At 39.5% G+C, this 18343-nt stretch overlaps 1 protein-coding gene across 10 annotated transcripts in view; it reads left to right on the top strand.

Moving 5' to 3' along the window:
* Nucleotides 1–18343, top strand: part of ARHGEF6 (Rac/Cdc42 guanine nucleotide exchange factor 6) — a 119106-nt gene that overhangs the window by 71153 nt on the left and 29610 nt on the right. For 9 of the 10 annotated variants that reach the window (XM_079909837.1, XM_079909835.1, XM_079909833.1 and 6 more), the window contains 3 exons: nt 705–799; nt 4011–4106; nt 5604–5726. In XM_079909837.1, coding sequence (XP_079765963.1) covers nt 705–799; nt 4011–4106; nt 5604–5726 — 314 coding nt within the window. The remainder of the gene's footprint in view (nt 1–704; nt 800–4010; nt 4107–5603; nt 5727–18343) is intronic. The other variant, XM_079909834.1, reaches the window with a different exon arrangement.

The following is an 18343-nucleotide window of genomic DNA, read 5'->3' as shown; positions in this document are numbered from 1 at the left end:
GAGAAGTTATGGACCTGTACACTGGTTGTTTTGCCGATAGGATTTTCATTTGGCTACATTAATAATACTGGTAAGCATCATTTTCCTTGTTAAATTCCTCACATTTCAGCTTCTTTTTCTCTTTGAAATGTTCATACTAGCACTTTTTACCTTTATTAAAAAGCCAGCTTTAACTGCTTAAAAATTCAGTGTCCTCAGATTTTGTCACCTGAAGATTTTCTCAAGAACATAATATAAAAAAATCTTTTTTGATGTTTGACATCAGTTATCATGAAATTATCCTGACACTGAATCTCTATGTCTTGAGGTAGCTGATCTCAATTTCCTCATCCATAAAATGGGAATGATGATCCTTTGTTAGCTGAGACCTTTGCTGAGGATAAAATGATTTAAAGCACATGAAAGCATTCTGAGTAGTACTGTGTAAATGGCAAGGCCCCTCCAATTATGGGTAATTCTGAAAAAATGTGTTCGTATGAGTTATGCAGTATAACCAGTTGTCATGCAATTATTAGAGTAGTTTACTAGATTAGTAGTTTACTCTAGTAAACTAGAGTAGTTTACAGATTTTGTGCTCCTTACTTACAGTGTAGCTGAATAAATAGGACTTTTTTTTCCTGATAATTTGGTTAAAAGATCTAAAACTCCATTTTACCTTGGACTTTTCTGACAGTTACAATACCTTGACCTTTGTTTCTCCATAGGTGTTACAGAATATCTTGGACACTGAAAAAGAGTATGCTAAAGAACTTCAGTCTCTTCTTGTTACTTACTTAAGACCCCTGCAGTCCAATAACAAGTAAGATTTATATTTTAAACCTCTCGCTAAGCAAAGCAAGATAATGTCAGTAGATGGAGTCATTACTCTTATGTCACTGAATAATTGATTTTGCCCTTTAGAAGAATTTCCACAGATCACAGGTTGCCAAGAACATGGTCAGGACAACAGAAATTATGCAAGATGTAGCTTTTGGAGAGCTTGGCTTTCTTTCTCTTCTGGCTGTGGAGGGAATGAGCCGATCTGCCTTTCTGTCTGTCACCATTTTTATCTTGTACGTTTTAGAAGTGATACATCTAGTTTTACCTTCCAGAAAAAGGACTTGCTGGTGTTTTTATGCAGAAAGCACAGACAGTGGAAATTCTTGCGCTCGCTCTGACCTTGGCTTGCCACGGCAGAAACTCTTTCCCATGCTCCCAGAATGGAAAAAGCGTGGCATTTTGTGAATCTTCCTAAGAGCAATTCAAGCCAGTATTTCACCCAGGCAAAAGTGAATGAGAAAGAGGTGTTAAAAATATTCAAACCTTATCCTGGTCTTAGAAATCTGAAGGCCTGAATTGAAAACTTACTTTTCACAAAAGAAAAATATTGACCGTTCATTTTTTAGTGCTTGTAGGCCTGGCATATGTAACAAATAATAGCTAACTGCATTTATGTGTGTTTTTTATTTTAATGGATTAAACTTTACTGGAGATTATGATCTATAAGTCAAATGGTAAATTTAGCAGTTGATACATAGAATGGAGGACAGAAACCTCTTCTTGTACCTCAGTTTAAGAGTTTATTTTTGCCAAACAATTGCCTAAACTGTTGGCTTCAGGCTTAAATAAGTTTAATGTATTTCACTATTTTCTCCCTTTTCCTAAATAATGCTTGCTTAGGCATAATGTCCTGTTAAATTTCCTACTCGGTTATTTTCATGGCACTATGGGAATCTTACTTCAGTATGAAAGGATTTTGTATTCCTGTGTTTTGTCAGAGTTTAAATGATCAACAACAAAGTGGCTTTTGTTATTATTATGTGAAACATGAAGTGCTCTGTGAATCATAGCCCTTAGAGCTGAATGGAACCTCAGTGAATCATTGGGTCTAGTGCCCTGGAAGAAATGACTATCCTCATTGAATAAATAAAAAAAAAAACAAAGTCCAGAGAGGCTCACTGTCCTGCCCATCACACAGTCAGTCAGTGGCCAGACTCAACCCACTGCATCTCCTGCCACCGAGTAAAATGTGGTTCCGTGTTCTAGAGGTGACAGGCAGAGGAGGAGAGGGGAACTGAAGTGGTAACCCTGGCAGCAAAGATGGTAAGATTTCAAATGGAGGAGTGACTGATTAGCAATCAAGAAATAGTCAAAGGAAAAGAAAAGAGCCACGGCAGAGGAGATGAGAGACCCGAGTCAGAACCGCACTGTTCCCAAGGAAATTCAAAATGCAGTTCTAGTCACTTCCCATTGGTTCTGCCTTGTAGACCCCAAAGTGATTTGAGCAAAGGGGACTGTTTATTGTTTGATCCTGGAAGGTCCAGATAAGCTCCCAGTCAGGTTCTTGCTGCTATGGGGGAACAGCAGCCAGGGAAGCTGGCTAAAGGGTTTCACTTTTGATACCCATGAGAGGGGTTTTCCAGCTTGTGGTTCAGGAGGGCATCAGAGCAGAGGAACTGGGTGCTTTTTATACTCTAGGGGTTACTGGTAACGTCTTTTTGGGTCTTCCTTTTCTTTGTCAGCAAAAATTACTCTCCTGGAAACCCTCCCCTTGTATTATTAAGGAGAAAGAACATGTGGCAGACACTGGCCTTTTAAGTAAATCTTCAGAAAAGTTTTCTCTCAACAAGTGGTTAGGGGCTTCCCTGGTGGCGCAGTGGTTGAGAGTCCGCCTGCCGATGCAGGGGACACGGGTTCGTGCCCCGGTCCGGGAAGATCCCACATGCCGCGGAGCGGCTGGGCCTGTGAGCCATGGCCGCTGAGCCTGCACGTCCGGAGCCTGTGCTCCGCAGCGGGAGAGGTCGCAAGAGTGAGAGGTCCGCGTACCGCGAAAAAAAAAAAAAGTGGTTAGGAGCATGGACTCTGGAGCTAGAATGTTTGGGTTCAAATTCTGGCTTCACCATTCACTGGATTTGGGACTTTGGCTGATTTGCTTTAACCTCTCTGTGCCTGGATTTCCCTATGTGTAAAACAGAGACAGCAATAGTACCTACCTCATAAAGTTGTTGTAAGGTTAAGACGAGTTGTTATTTGTAAAATGCTTACCTCAGTGTTAAGCGCTGTATTAGTGCTGGCTCTTGTTTTTATCACCTATTATTTGGTAGGGGAAGAAAGGATGAGAAAATTCTTAGTACAGAGGCACTGGATTAAAATGGTTCAGTTTGTGTTTGACTCCATTCCATTCCAAAGGCAAACAAACACATCAGTACTATTTTCTTCCCTCCTATTTCCGCTCAAGATTTCCTTTAGTTGATTTATGAATAGCACATGTAATGTCTTTCAATTAACTTTCCCAGCTCCTCTAGAGGAGAGTATTCAAAAGTTTTTACACTTATTCCCAGCTATGATGTATTCTACCCATTTAGATACTTAGATATTTTTTGAGATGTATTTGACATATAACATTATATTAATTTCAGGTGTACAGTGTAATGATTCTATATTTGTATATATTGTGAAATGATCACCACAATAAATCTAATTAACATTCATCATCACACACAGTTACAAAAATTTTTTTCTTGTGATGAGAACTTTTAAGATCTCCTCTCTCAGTGACTCTTTCCACTATGCAGTACAGTATTATTAACTATGGTCACTACGCTGTACATTACATCCCTATGACTTACTTATTTTATAACTAGGAGCTTGAACCTTTTGACCCCCATTCCACCCCCCTCCCCCCCCTTTGGCGACCACCAATCTGTTCTCTGTAGATGCTTAGATGTCAAGCACTTGTTATTCATTTACTCCTTGCTTTGTAAAATACCTAAATGTCCCTTACAAACACTCATTTTCTTTAGGATCATTATTCTTGTTATGGAAAAGGGAAATCAAGGAAAGAAGCTTTAGAAAGTTGCTTGAGATCACAGAGTTGGTGTCAATTAAAAACCTAAAGTTAAAATATAGGGATTGCTTCCCTTCTCCCATTTGCCAGTTACTGGCAAACTATCAGCTAACTAGACTAGAGATAGATAACTAGAGTCATCCCCAAGTTCTCTTCACTGAAACTACATATATATTTTTTTCAGTCTGAGTACTGTGGAATTTACATCTTTATTGGGAAACTTCGAGGAAGTATGCACGTTTCAACAGACGCTCTGCCAAGCCTTGGAAGAATGTTCAAAGTAAGTGTCGCACGTCGCCACCAGGATAGCTGGCAACATTGAGTTTTTTGGTGTGTTTTGTTTTCTTTTAACTGTTGTCTTAGATAGGGGCACTTGATATTTATGCAGTTATTATGCATTTATACATTTATTCCAACTTTGATAAATTGCCCCAGTACAGAGAAAATCTACTAGGTGGTGGTACTCACAGAGTCAACCCACTAGTTGCTTATCAGGACTCTACATCTGGTCCGTTATTTTTCACTTTATTTAAAAATCATATTGACAAATAAGGTCTAAATCGACCATGGATGATGCCTTTGTCATCGATTAGATATTTTTCTTTTGTACATTGCAGATTACTTTTCTAAGTAATTTTTTTTTTTTTTTGTGGTACGCTGGCCTCTCACTGTTGCGGCCTCTCCCGTTGCGGAGCACAGGCTCCGGACGCACAGGCTCAGCAGCCATGGCTCACGGGCTCAGCCGCTCCGTGGCATTTGGGCTCTTCCCAGACCGGGGAGCGAACCCACGTCCCCTGCATCGACAGGCAGACTCTCAACCACTGCGCCACCAAGGAAGCCCCAAGTAATATCTTTATGTGAACCACAACGCATCATTGATGGCTAGCTAGCTCGTTGAAGTGCAGAATGAACTGTGATGATCATCAGGCAATATGTTTCTGGAGCAAGATTCGTTTTCCAAGTAGTGGATCTCGGAGAATTGGTGACTTTCGTCGTCTATAGGGAATTTGGGGCAATTGCCTGTTTCTTGAGCTTAATGAGACACGGGTGGTTGTCCAGGGACGAAGCTGGTGAGAACCCCCTGTAAAGAGACCTGAGGAACCACTGCAAATGCAGTGGGAGCCATATTATTGGTATGGAAAGATGGTGACTAAGTGAGAAGAGCATATTACTATTTAGATTTGTAATCTTTGCTTTTCATTTTATATGGAAACATGTAGAAGAGAGTCCAAGGAATATGCCAACATTGTTATAATAGATATCTCTGAATGGTGGAATTCCGAGTAATTTTTTTTCTTTCTTGTGTTTTTCTGATTTTTCTGCAAACTAAAATGGATGCCATGTAATTCTAAACATCTGGATGTCACCTCGCCTAGCAACACCAGGCCACCAAGACTACATAATACTCCTTTGTGATGTGCCATTTTTGGATTCAGTTAGTTTTGTCTGTACTTGAACTTCATGCAAATTAGTCAAGAGTATATTTCGTGTGCCCGGCTAAATTTGAATATTATAATTTGAATAAGTATCTTAAAAAACCCTAGTAATTCCAAATAAGTATCTGACCCTATATATTGGAGCTATGTTTGGTGGCTAGAGTTTAAAACAGTGGCCAAGAACTCGCATTTCATAGATAAAATGGTTATAATATAGAAGTTTCTTTTTAACTTTGGCAAAAGAATTTATAAGGTTTGCGTGTTGCCAGGTTTAATTGGAATCATCTTCCTTTATCCCGTTTCCTATTTTACATTCTGTGTTTCACCTGTTTTGCTTACAGGTTTCCAGAAAACCAACACAAAGTAGGTGGCTGTCTACTGAACCTCATGCCTCATTTTAAATCTATGTATCTGGCTTACTGTGCAAATCATCCTTCAGCTGTAAATGTACTCACCCAGCACAGGTAAATCATTAACATTTCCCCCAAAAAGCTGCTTTGCAATGATATCCTTTCCCAGGACTACCTCATTTGGAAATCCAAGATCTCCCACGGAACTCTTGATTATCCCCATTCATCATACCAGAAATTGATTCATTGTTATATGGATTTATTGTCCATTCATGCAACAAATAATTTATTGAGCACCTACTATGTGCAAGGTCCTATAGTAGTTGATGGGGATACAGTAGTGAACAAGGAAGAGAAGGTCCCTTCCCTCATGGAGCATAGACTCTTGAGAGAAATAGACATGAAATTAAATGTTGTAAACATGTTGTATTAGAAAAGGGTAATTAAAAGGAAGCTGTGAGACTTTGAACATGGTATCAAAGTGTGGAGTGAACGAAGGGTCAGGGAAGGCTTTCTTGAAGTAAAATTCTATTCAGAGCCAATGGTTTAGCCTTCCCCATCCCAGTGAATGTTTTATCCAAGTTGCTGCAGAGCTAAGCTGCCTAGGTTCATCTCTTTTTCACTCTCCCTTTGTCTGGTAGAGGAAGTCTCAAGTAGTAATATGGCTAAAAGGCAGGTATCAGCAGGGAAAGGTGGAAGGAAACTAACCCTGTGAACTGGGTGTCAGGTACTCTAAGCAAAGGTCTCTGATGACAATTATACATGAATATAAATTATTTCAGATTCATGGAGAACAGCAGCACAGTATCTCCTTTAAGAGTCCTTACAAGGGACCCAGATAAGCTCACATCTCTCCTACCCTTCCTTACACTCTGACGACTCACCCTTGACACATTCACTGATACATTCATCTGGGCCAGAATTCTGTAGGATAGGCTTGAAGACACAGTTTGGACTTTGAAGCTATGTGCTAGGAATCCAGGTGGGACAATAGGAAGACCAACACACAGAGTCTCTTATGACTGAACTCGGAGACTAGATTCAGAACCGACATGATTCTGGAGGCTGCTTAAGACTGAAAAGATTATTCTTCTCTTAATTTGACTTGTACTCCCAGACCCAGGCTGGAACAGTGGGTGACAACAACCTCAGAAGTGATGGAAACTTTGGCTTTGTCCTGGTTCATTAGGAGCTTGATTGACTTTATAGAGCTGTTATGTAAGGGCATTTTGAAGGTAGAATTCAGTAGGTCCTACTTGAAGGTGAATTTTACTTCCCGGATGAAAGTTGTGAACTCTTGTGGCATAGCAAATATGGAAGTTGGAGTTTAAAGAAAGAGAAGCCATGACTCTGGATTATTTAGGCAAGTGGCTCAACTGCTTAGAGCTAAAAATAACACTGACAATGTGCCAGGCACATGATGTAAAAGCCTACGAGGGAGTTACTATTATTACCATCATCTCTGCTTTACAGATGAGACATTAGAAGCTTAAGTAATCTGCCCAAGTACTCATAGCTGTTAAGTGGTTGAGCCAGAATTAGAATCCAGGTCTGTCAGACTTCTAAAAAAAATGTTTTTATTAACACATGTATTTCACCTACAAAGTGAATAATCTAAATGCAAACTTAAAGAATTATCATAAAATGAGCACCCATGTACCCACCACCCAGCTTAAGAAATAAAATTTTACCGTTTCTTTTTTAATATAGTAACTTTATTGAGATATAATTCACATACCATACAATTCACCCATTTAAAGTGTACAGTTAAATGATTTTTAGTATATTCAGAGTTGTGCAACCATCACCACAATCAATTTTAGAAGATTTTCATCATTCTCCAAACAAACCTATACTCATTAGCTGTCACTCCCCATTGCCAGCCCAAGGCAACCACTAAAATACTTTATGTCACTATGGATTTGCTTATTCTGAACATTTCATTTAAGTGGAATCACACAACATATGGCCTTTTGTGTCTGGCTTCTTTCACTCAGCATAATGTTTTCAAGGTTCATCCATGTTGTTGCACTTAACAGTACATTGTTTTTTTAAATTGCCGTACATACAATGAAAAATATTTCATTGTATGGATACCGCATATTGTTCTTCCATTCGCCAGTTTGTGGACATATGGACTGTGAATGGTGCTACTATGAAGATTCATGTACAAGTCGTTGCGTAGACCTATGTTTTCATTTCTCTTGGGTAGATACGTAGGAGTGAAATTGCTGGGTCATACGGTAACTCTATGTTTCACTTTTAGAGGAACTGTGAGAATGTTTTCCAAAGTGGCTACACCAATTTATATTCCTACTAGGAATTTATGGCGGTTTCATTTCTCCACATCCTCACCAACATTTGTTATCATCAGTCTTTTTGATTATAGCCGTTCTAGAGGGTATGAAGTGACGATATCTCATTTTGATATTGATTTGCATTTCCCTAATGACTAATGATGTTGAGCATCTTTCATGTGCTTTATTGGTAATTGGTGTACCTTCATTTGGGGAAATGTCTAGTCAGATCCTTCGCCTATTGTTAAATTGGGTTACTTGATTCATTACTGAGATATGACTCACATACCATAAATCCACCATTTTAAAGTGTAGAACTCAGTGGTTGTTAATATATTAGGTTGTCCCTACATGTGAAGTGGGTCTCTTGTACACAGCATGTGTACGGGTCTTGCTTTTGTATCCATTCAGCCAGTCTATGTCTTTTGATTGGAGCATTTAATCCATTTACATTTTAGGTAGTTATCGATATGTATGTTCCTATTACCATTTTCTTAATTGTTTTGGGTTTGTTGTTGTAGGTCTTTTCCTCTTCTTGTGTTTCCTGCCTAGAGAAGTTCCTTTAGCATTTGTTGTAAAGCTGGTTTGGTGGTTCTGAATTCTCTTAGCTTTTGCCTGTCTGTAAAGATTTTAATTTCTCCATCAAATCTGAATGAGATCCTTGCTGGGTTAGAGTCATCTTCGTTGTAGATTTTTCCCTTTCATCACTTTAAATATGTCCTGCTACTGCCTTCTGGCTTGTAGAGTTTCTGCTGAAAGATCAGCTGTTAACCTTATGGGGATTCCCTTGTATGTTATTGGTTGCTTTTCTCTTGCTGCTTTTAATATTTTTTCTTTGTATTTATTTTTTGATAGCTTGATTAACATGTGTCTTGGCGTGTTTCTCCTTGGATTTATCCTGTATGGGACTCTCTGTGCTTCCTGGACTTAATTGATTATTTCCTTTCCCATGTTAGGGAAGTTTTCTACTGTAATCTCTTCAAATATTTTCTCAGACCCTTTCTTTTTCTCTTCATCTTCTGTGACCCCTATAATTCGAATGTTGGTACGTTTAATGTTGTTCCAGAGGTCTCTGAGACTGTCCTCAATTCTTTTCATTCTCTTTTCTTTGTTCTGCTCTGTGGTAGTTATTTCCACTATTTTATCTTCCAGGTCCCTTATCTGCTCTTCTGCCTTATTTATTCTGCTATTGATTTCTTCTAGATAATTTTTAATTTCATTTATTGTGTTGTTCATCAGTGTTTGTTTGCTGTTTAGTTCTTCTAGGTCCTTGTTAAATGTTTCTTTTATTTCCTCCATTCTATTTCCAAGATTTTGGATCATCTTTACCGTCATTACTCTGAATTCTTTTTCAGGTAGACTGCCTATTTCCTCTTCATTTGTTCGGTCTGGTGGGTTTATACCTTGCTCCTTCATCTGCTGTGTATTTCTCTGTCTTCTCATTTTGCTTAATTTACTGTGTTTGGGGTCTCCTTTTCGCAGGCTACAGGTTCATAGTTCCCATTGTTCTTGGTGTCTGCCCCCAGTGGATAAGGTTGGTTCAGGGGCTTGTGTAGGCTTCCTGGTGGAGGGGACTGGTGGGCAGGTGGATTCTTAACCACTGCACCACCAGGGAAGTCCTATCACTTTTTTTTTTTTGCCTCATGTATTTTGATGTTCTGTTGTTAGGTGCATTTATGTTAAGGATTGCTTTGTCTTGTTGGAGAAATGGCCCTTGTATCTTTCTGTAATTCTCTCTCTTTATCCCTGATAGTTTTCCATGTTCTAATGTCAGCTTTTTCTGAAATTAATATAGCTAATCCAGCTATCTTTTGATTGCTGTTAATATTTCATTTTCCATACCTTTGCTTATAATCTGTCTGTGTCTTGTAGACAATATATAATTGAGTCTTGCTTTTTTAATCCACTTTGAGAATCTCTGTCCTTTAACTGACATATTTGGACCATTCATATTTAAAGTGACTATAGTTATAGTTGGATTAATATCTAAAATGTTTGTAACCATTTTCTATTAATTTCCCTTGTTCTTTCTTTACTGCCCCCCTTTTACTGCCTTCTGTGGTTTTATTATTATTATTATTTTTAATTTTGACTGTGACACCCGGCATGTGGGATCTTAGTTCCTCAACCAGGGATTGAACCTCTGCCCCCTGCAGTGGAAGCACGGAGTCTTAACCACTGGACTGCTAGGGAAGTCCTGCATTCTCTGGTTTTAGTTAAACATTTTATATGATTTCATTTTCTCTTCTTCTCTTTGTCTTTTTCTGAAAAAATTTTAGTGATTTCCCTAGAGTTTGTAATATCCATTTACAACTAACCTAACAGCACTTTCACATAACACTTAACCATTTCACAGGTAATGCAGGTACCTTATAACAGAGTATTCTAAATTTTTTCCCCTCATCTCTTATTGTTCTCATTCATTTCATGTATCCATAACATAAAATCACTCAATATACTGTTGCTTTTATTACTTTGAACAGGTATCTATTAGATCTATTAAGAATAAGAAAAAAGGTTTTATTTTAACTGCATTTATTATTCTCTGACACTCTTCCTTTTCATGTGGGTCCAAGTTTCCTTCTCTCTGAAATACTTATTTTAACAATATTTGATAGGAGGTCTACTGGTGACAGTTTCCCTCAGTTTTTATTTGCCTAAGGAAGTTTCATTTTGCCTCCACTTTTTTTCCTTCTATTTTTATTGTGGTAAATAGCATGATGTCCTCAGAGTTCATCCATGTTTTCACATATGACACGATTTCCTTCTCTTTAAAGAGGTATGCATGTGCATACCACATTTCTTTATCCATTCATTCAGCAATGGCCATTTATGTTGTTTCACGACTTGGCTGTGGGAATGCAAATGTCTCTTTGAGACCTTGATTTCAGTTTATTTAGATAAATAACCAAAAGTTGGATTGCTGGATTAAATGGTAGTTCTATTTTCAGTGTTTTGAGGAACTTCCATACTGTTTCCACTGTGGCTGCACCAATTTACATTCCCACCAACAATGCACAGAGGTTCCAACTTCTTCACATCTTTGCCAACATTTGTCTTTATTTATTTATTTATTTTTGGATAATGGCCATCCTAATCAGATGTGAGGGGATGTCTCATTGTATGTGTGTGTGTGTGTGTGTGTGTGTGTGTGTGTGTGTGTGTGTGTGTGTGTGTTTACAGTAACTATTACACTTCTCTACTTAAATGTATACAGTCTCATGTAGTAGGGGTCATGTATCTCTTTTCCTCAAACAAATACTAATGTAATATTTAATTGAAGTATAGTTTCTGTACAATATTATATAAGTTACAGGTGTACAATATAGTGATTCACAATTTTTAAAGGTTATACTTCTTTTATAGTTATTATAAAATATCATTGTGGTTTTGATTTGCACTTCCCTGATGATTAGTGTTGTTGAGCATCTTTTCATGTACCATTTGTATGTCTTCTTAGGAAAAATGTCTATTCAAGTCCTTTGCCCACTTTTTTTTGTGTGTGTGTGTGTGTGTGTGTGGTACGTGGGCCTCTCACTGCTGTGGCCTCTCCTGCTGCAGAGGACAGGCTCTGGACGCGCAGGCTCAGCAGCCATGGCTCACGGGCCCAGCTTCTCTGCGGCATGTGGGATCCTCCCGGAGCAGGGCACGAACCCGTGTCCCCTGCATCGACAGGCGGACTCCCAACCACTGCGCCACCAGGGAAGCCCTCTTCTTTTTTTTTAACATCTTTATTGAAGTATAATTGCTTATCAATGGTGTGTTAGTTTCTGCTTTATAACAAAGTGAATCAGCTATACATACACATATATCCCCGTATCTCTCCCCTCTTATGTCTCCCTCCCTCCCACCCTCCCTATCCCACCCCTCTAGGTGGTCACAAAGCACCAAGGTGATCTCCCTGTGCTATGCAGCTGCTTCCCACTAGCTATCTGTTTTACATTTGGTAGTGTATATATGTACATGCCACTCTCTCACTTTGTCCCAGCTTACCCTTCCCCCTCCCCATGTCCTCAAGCCCATTCTCTAGTAGGTCTGCATCTTTATTCCTGCCCTGCCCCTAGGTTCTTCATGACCATTTTTTTTTCTTTTTTTAGATTCCGTATATATGTGTTAGCATATGGTATTTGTTTTTCTCTTTCTGACTTACTTCACTCTGTATGACAGGCTCTAGGTCCATCCACCTCACTACAAATAACTCAATTTTGTTTCTCTTTATGGCTGAGTAATATTCCATTGTATATATGTGCCACATCTTCTTTATCCATTCATCTGTCGATGGACACTTAGGTTGCTTCCATGTCCTGGCTATTGTAAATAGAGCTTCAATGAACATTTTGGTACATGACTCTTTATGAATTATGGTTTTCTCGGGGTATATGCCCAGTAGTGGGATTGCTGGGTCGTATGGTAGTTCTATTTGTAGTTTTTTAAGGAACCTCCATACTGTTCTCCATAGTGTCTGTACCAATTTACATTCCCACCAACAGTGCAAGAGTGTTCCCTTTTCTCCACACCCTCTCCAGCATTTATTGTTTGTAGATTTTTTGATGATGGCCATTCTGACTGGTGTGAGGTGATACCTCATTGTGCTTTTTTTTTTTTTTTTTTTTTTTTTTTTTTTTGCGGTACGCGGGCCTCTCACTGTTGTGGCCTCTCCCGCTGCGGAGCACAGGCTCTGGACGCGCAGGCTCAGCGGCCATGGCTCACGGGCCCAGCCGCTCTGCGGCATGTGGGATCTTCCCGGACCGGGGCACGAACCCACGTCCCCTGCAACGGCAGGCGGACTCTCAACCACTGCGCCACCAGGGAAGCCCTCATTGTGCTTTTGATTTGCATTTCTCTTATGATTAGTGATGTTGAGCATCCTTTCATGTGTTTGTTACTTTGCCCACTTCTAAGTTAGGTTATTAGTATCTTTACTATTGAGTTGTAGGAGTTCCTTATTTTTTTTGGAGATTAGACCCTTATCAAATATATGATTTGTAAACATTTTTTCCTTTTCATAGGTTGCCTTTTCACTTTGCTGATTGTTTCCTTTGCTGTGAAAAATCCTTTTAGTTTGATGTAGTTCCACCTGCCTATTTTTCATTTTGTTAACCGTGCTCTTGGTATCATATTCAAGAAATCATTGCCAAGACCAATGTTTGGAAGCATTTCTCCTGTTTACTTCCAGGAATTTTAGAGCTTCAGGTTTTATGTTTAAGTCTTGAATCCATTTTGAGTTGATTTTTGTGTGTGGTGTGAGGTAAGGTTCCAGTTTCTTCTTTTTTTTTTTTTTTGCATGTGCATATTCAGTTTTCCCAGTACCATTTGTTGAAGACTGTTTTTTTCTCATTATATATTCTTGGCACCGTTGTCAAAGATCAATTAAACATATATACATAGATTTATTTCTAGGCTTTCTAATTTGTTCCGTTGATCTAGTGTCTTTCTTTATGCCAACCATACTGTTTTAATTACTGTAGATTTGTAATATGTTTTGGAATAAGGAAGTGTGAAACCTCCAACTTTGTTATTTGGGGTTCATTTTGGTTCCATATGAATTCTGGGATTGTTTTCTTCTGTTTCTGTAAAAAAAAAAATGCCATTGAGGATTTATAGGGATTGCATTGAATCTGTAGATCACTTTTGACGTCTGGACATTTTTAACAGTATAAACTCTTCTGATCTGTGAACATGGGATGTCTTTACACTTGTTTGTTCCTTCTTTAATTTTTTTCATCAATGTTTTGTAATTTTCAGTGTACAAGTCTTTGGTCTCCTTGGTTAAGTTTAGTACTAAGTATTTTATTCTTTGGATGCTATTGTATCAATAAATGAGATTTCTTTCCTTCTTTCTTTCTTTCTGTATTTTTTTGGGTAGTTCATTGTTAATGTATAGAAATGCAACTGATTTCTGTATGTTAATTTTGGATCCTGCAAATTTACTGAATTCGTTTATTAGTTTTACCAGTTTTTTTGTGGAGTCTTTAGGGTTTTCTACATATAAAATCATGTCATCTGTGAACAGAGATCATTTTACTTCTTCCGTTCCCGTTTGGATGCCTTTTATTTTTCTTTCTTGCCTATCTGGCTAGGACATCCAGTACTGTGTTGAATAGAAGTGACCGAAGTGGGCATCTGTGCCTTGTTCCTGATCTTAGAGGAAAAAGCTCTGTTTTTCACCATTGAGTATGATGTGCTTTTCATATATTGCCTTCTTATGTTGAGGCAATTTCCTTCTATTCTTAATTAGTTGAGCATTTTTGTTTTTATCATGAAAGGATGTTGGATTTTTGTCAGATGCTTTTTCTGCATCTATTGAGATGATCATATGATTTTTATCTTTTTCCCTTTGAGTGTGATGTATCACACTGATTGATTTTTGTATGTCAAATCATCCTTGCATCCTAGGTATATTTCCCACTGGTCATGGTGTATGATGCCTTCAGTGTGCTATTACATTTGGTTTGCTAGTATTTTGTTGAGGACTTTGGCATCTATATTCATCAGGATATTGGCCTATAGTTTTCTTTTCTTGTGGTGTCTTTCTCTGGCTCTTGTATCAGGGTAATGCTGGTCTCATAAAATGAGTTTGAAAGTGTTTCTATCTCTTTAATTATTTTGGAAGAGTTTGAGGAGGATTGGTGTTAATTCATTTTTTTTAAAAAAATTTATTTATTTATTTTTTGGCCGTGCCATGGGGCACGTGGGATCTTAGTTCCCTGACCAGGGATCAAACCCACACCCCCTGTGGTGTAAGCGTGGAGTTTTAACCACTGGACCACCAGGGAAGTCCCTAGTGTTAATTCATTTTTAAATGTTTTATAGAATTCACCAGTGAAGCCATCTGGTCCTGGGCTTTTCTTTGTTGGGAGGTTTTTTTGTTTTTTTGTTTTTAAATTAATTAATTTTTGGCTGCGTTGGGTCTTCATTGCTTTCTCTAGTTGTGGCAAGCGGAGGCTACTCTTCATTGTGGTGCGTGGGCTTCTCATTGTGGTGGCTTCTCTTGTTGCAGAGCACGGGCTCTAGGCACGCAGGCATCAGTAGTTGTGGCATGTGGGCTCAGTAGTTGCGGCACACAGGCTTAGTTGCTCTGCGGCATGTGGGATCTTCCGGGACCAGGGATTGAACCCATGTCCCCTGCATTGGCAGGCAGATGCTTTTTTTTTTTTTTTTTTTCCGGTACGCGGACCTCTCACTGTTGTGGCCTCTCCCGTTGCGGAGCACAGGCTCCGGACGCACAGGCTCAGCGGCCATGGTTCACGGACCCAGCCACTCCGTGGCATGTGGGATCTTCCCGGATGGGGGCACGAACCCGTGTCCCCTGCATCAGCAGGCAGACTCTCAACCGCTGCGCCACCAGGGAAGCCCCCTGGGAGTTTTTAATTGTCAAGCTAGTCCGCGCTCAGACTCTTGCAGTTCATCACAGTTTCCATTTGAGTGGTCCTACCAGTTACTGGCTCCAGTGGCTTCTCCTCAGGGAAGTTGATCTCAGTTCTAATTCTTTGTGTTTGCCTGTCTTTCTAGATTTGGGGGGGGTGGTTTTCCCTGTGATCTCAATTCTCAGTGGATCTAAGAAAAGTAATTGATTTTCAGTTTGTTCAGTGTTTTTCTTGTTGCGAGGATGGTAATAATAATTTCTAAGCTCTTTGGATGTCAGAGCTGAAACCCAGTGTCCTTTTTATGGGTTTTTGAATTATTTTATTTTATTTTACTTTTTAAGCAATTTGTTTAACTTACATTTAATAAATGTATAGGGTTGTGCAACCATCACCACAATCCAACTTAAGAACATTTCTGTCACAGAAGATCCCTTATGCCCATTCCAGTCAATCCCTGCTCCCACCCCCATGAATTATGTTTTTAGTGTTTGCTTTGAGGCTTTCCATATATATATCTTGTCTGAATCTGCTTCATGTTTACAGTAACTTAATTCTAGTGAGATATAAAAATGTTACTCCTAGTATACCTCTATTTCCACTTTCCTTTTCGTGCTACTGTTGTTATACACGTTATGTCTATATGTTATGAACCCAATAATACATTGCCATCATTATTATTATTATTATTTTAAATTTATTTATTTATTCATTTATTTAAGTTTTGGCTGCATTGGGTCTTTGCTGCTGCACGTGGGTTTTCCCTAGTTGCTGAGAGCAGGGGCTACTCTGTTGTGGTGCGCAGGCTTCTCATTGAGGTGGTTTCTCTTGCTGCGGAGCACAGGCTCTAGGCGCGCGGGCTTCAGTAGTTGTGGCTCGCGGGTTCAGTAGTTGTGGCTCACGGGCTCTAGAGTGCGGACTCAGTAGTTGTGGCGCACGGGCTTAGTTGCTCCGTGGCACGTGGGATCCTCCTGGACCAGGGCTCAAACCCATGTCCCCTGCATTGGCAGGCTGATTCACAACCACTGCACCACCAGGGAAGCCCGCCATCATTATTATTAATATAATTTTCTATTAATGAAACTGAGAGAAGAAAGGAGAGTGAGGATATATTTATAGCATTTGTTATATTAACATTCTTATTTACTGTTTGTGTGAAGTGATACCTCATTGTAGTTTTGATTTGCATTTCTCTAATAATTAGTGATGTTGAGCATCTTTCCATGTGCCTGTTGGCCATCTGTATGTCTTCTTCGGAGAAGTGTCTACTTAGGTCTTCTGGCCATTTTTGGATTGGGTTGTTTGTTTTTTTGATATTGAGTTGTATGAGCTGTTTGTATATTTTGGAAATTAAGCCCTTGTCAGTCACATTGTTTGCAAATATTTTCTCCCAGTCTGTAGGTTGTCTTTTCATTTTGTTGATGGTTTCCTTTGCTGTGCAAAAGGTTAAAGTTTGATTAGGTCCCATTTGTTTATTTTTGCTTTTATTTCTATTGCCTTGGGAGACTGACCTCAGGAAACATTAGTACAATTTATGTCAGAGAATGTTTTGCCTATGTTCTCTTCTAGGAGTTTTATGATGTCCTGTCTTACATTTAAGTCTTTAAGCCATTTTGAGTTTATTTTTCTGTAGGGTGTGAGGGAGTGTTCTGACTTCATTGATTTACGTGCGGCTGTCCAGCTTAACCAACACCACTTACAGAAGAGACTGTCTTTTCTCCATTGTATATTCTTGCCTCCTTTGTCAATGATTAATTGACCGTAGGCCTGTGGGTTTATTTCTGGGCTCTTTATTCTAGGGGTAGTTTTTTGAGACCAGTCTTTGAAATTTGCTGGTTCTCTCTACTGACCTAGCTGGCCTCTTGTGTAGCTTGTTGTTCTTAATTAAGAGGACCAGCCTTCTCTCATTTGCGTACCACCAAAATCTTCATTGCTTTTGCAAGAGACCTTAGGCTTGAATTTCCCCACACTGTTTTTCAACTAGAACCAATTCCTTTGAGGAAAGCTCACTGTTCCTATAGTCTGTCTGCCTTTCCCCTGGGCAAAATCTTTGAGCCACTGCTCTGGGTGCTGGGCAGGGCAGTAGCCTCTGTTCTTCTCTGTTTACCTTTCCCAGCACAGAACCTCTACCCTGCAAGCGAGCTGGGGTGAGGGTAATTTGGTGCCAGTATTTTCAGCCTGCGTCCTCCCTCTCCGTCCAACCTCTCAGCCACACTCACTAGGCATTCAGCATCTTCAACTCAGAGCTGAAGCAGTTGAGATACGCTAGTGAGATATTGTGTCCTTGGGTTGGGAGTTGAGGGCAGAGGGAGCCCTCTCTTGTCCACACTTGCCTGGAGTGGCTTCTGGCAAACTGAGCCAGGAGGAGGGAGGAGGGAGAGAGGGAGAGAGCAGGTCATGGCTCAAATACCAAGCTCTCCCTGTTCTTACTGAGTTTTAGAATATTTTCTTGAATAAATGTTTTCTTCATTTACCAGATGTCATTGGAACACTTGCTAGAGACTTTAAATGGTTGTTTTTATAGGTTCCAGTAGCTCTACTTGTTTCCCCGGGGGATGGGTCCACATAGCATCTCATGCCACCGTCCCCTTCATGCCTCTCCTTGATGTCAGCCTAAAAACTTTTTCCCACTTTTGTATTGTCTCAGTTTACAGTTCTGCCACTTAGAAGCTGTGTTACCCAGGGGGATTCACTTAATCTTTAAGCCTTAGTTTCCTCACTTGTAAAATGAGGATAAAATCACCTACCTTGCAGGGCTGGTGTGAGGATTCAATGCAATAATGTACACCAAGTACCCGGCATATAGCACAAGGTACTTGCTGCCACCTCCCATGTCTGCTTTATTCGTCTTCTACCAGCTTCTCGTTGTTTTTTAGAAAAAAAATTATGCAATATTTCAAGCATACAAAGAACAGAGATAAAATAAAGTACACCCACATACCCACCATTCAGCTTAAGAATCAAATTGTAGCTGCAATTGGAGTCCTGTGTATACTTTCCAATATTTCCTGCTCCTCCCTCCCTCCCCCGAGGGAACCTCAGTCCTGAATTGGTTTTTATTATTTCCAGG

The sequence above is a fragment of the Stenella coeruleoalba genome (assembly GCF_951394435.1).
Source record: "Stenella coeruleoalba genome assembly, chromosome: X".
Lineage (NCBI taxonomy): Eukaryota > Metazoa > Chordata > Mammalia > Artiodactyla > Delphinidae > Stenella > Stenella coeruleoalba.
This window is presented reverse-complemented; position numbering and strand designations above follow the sequence as displayed.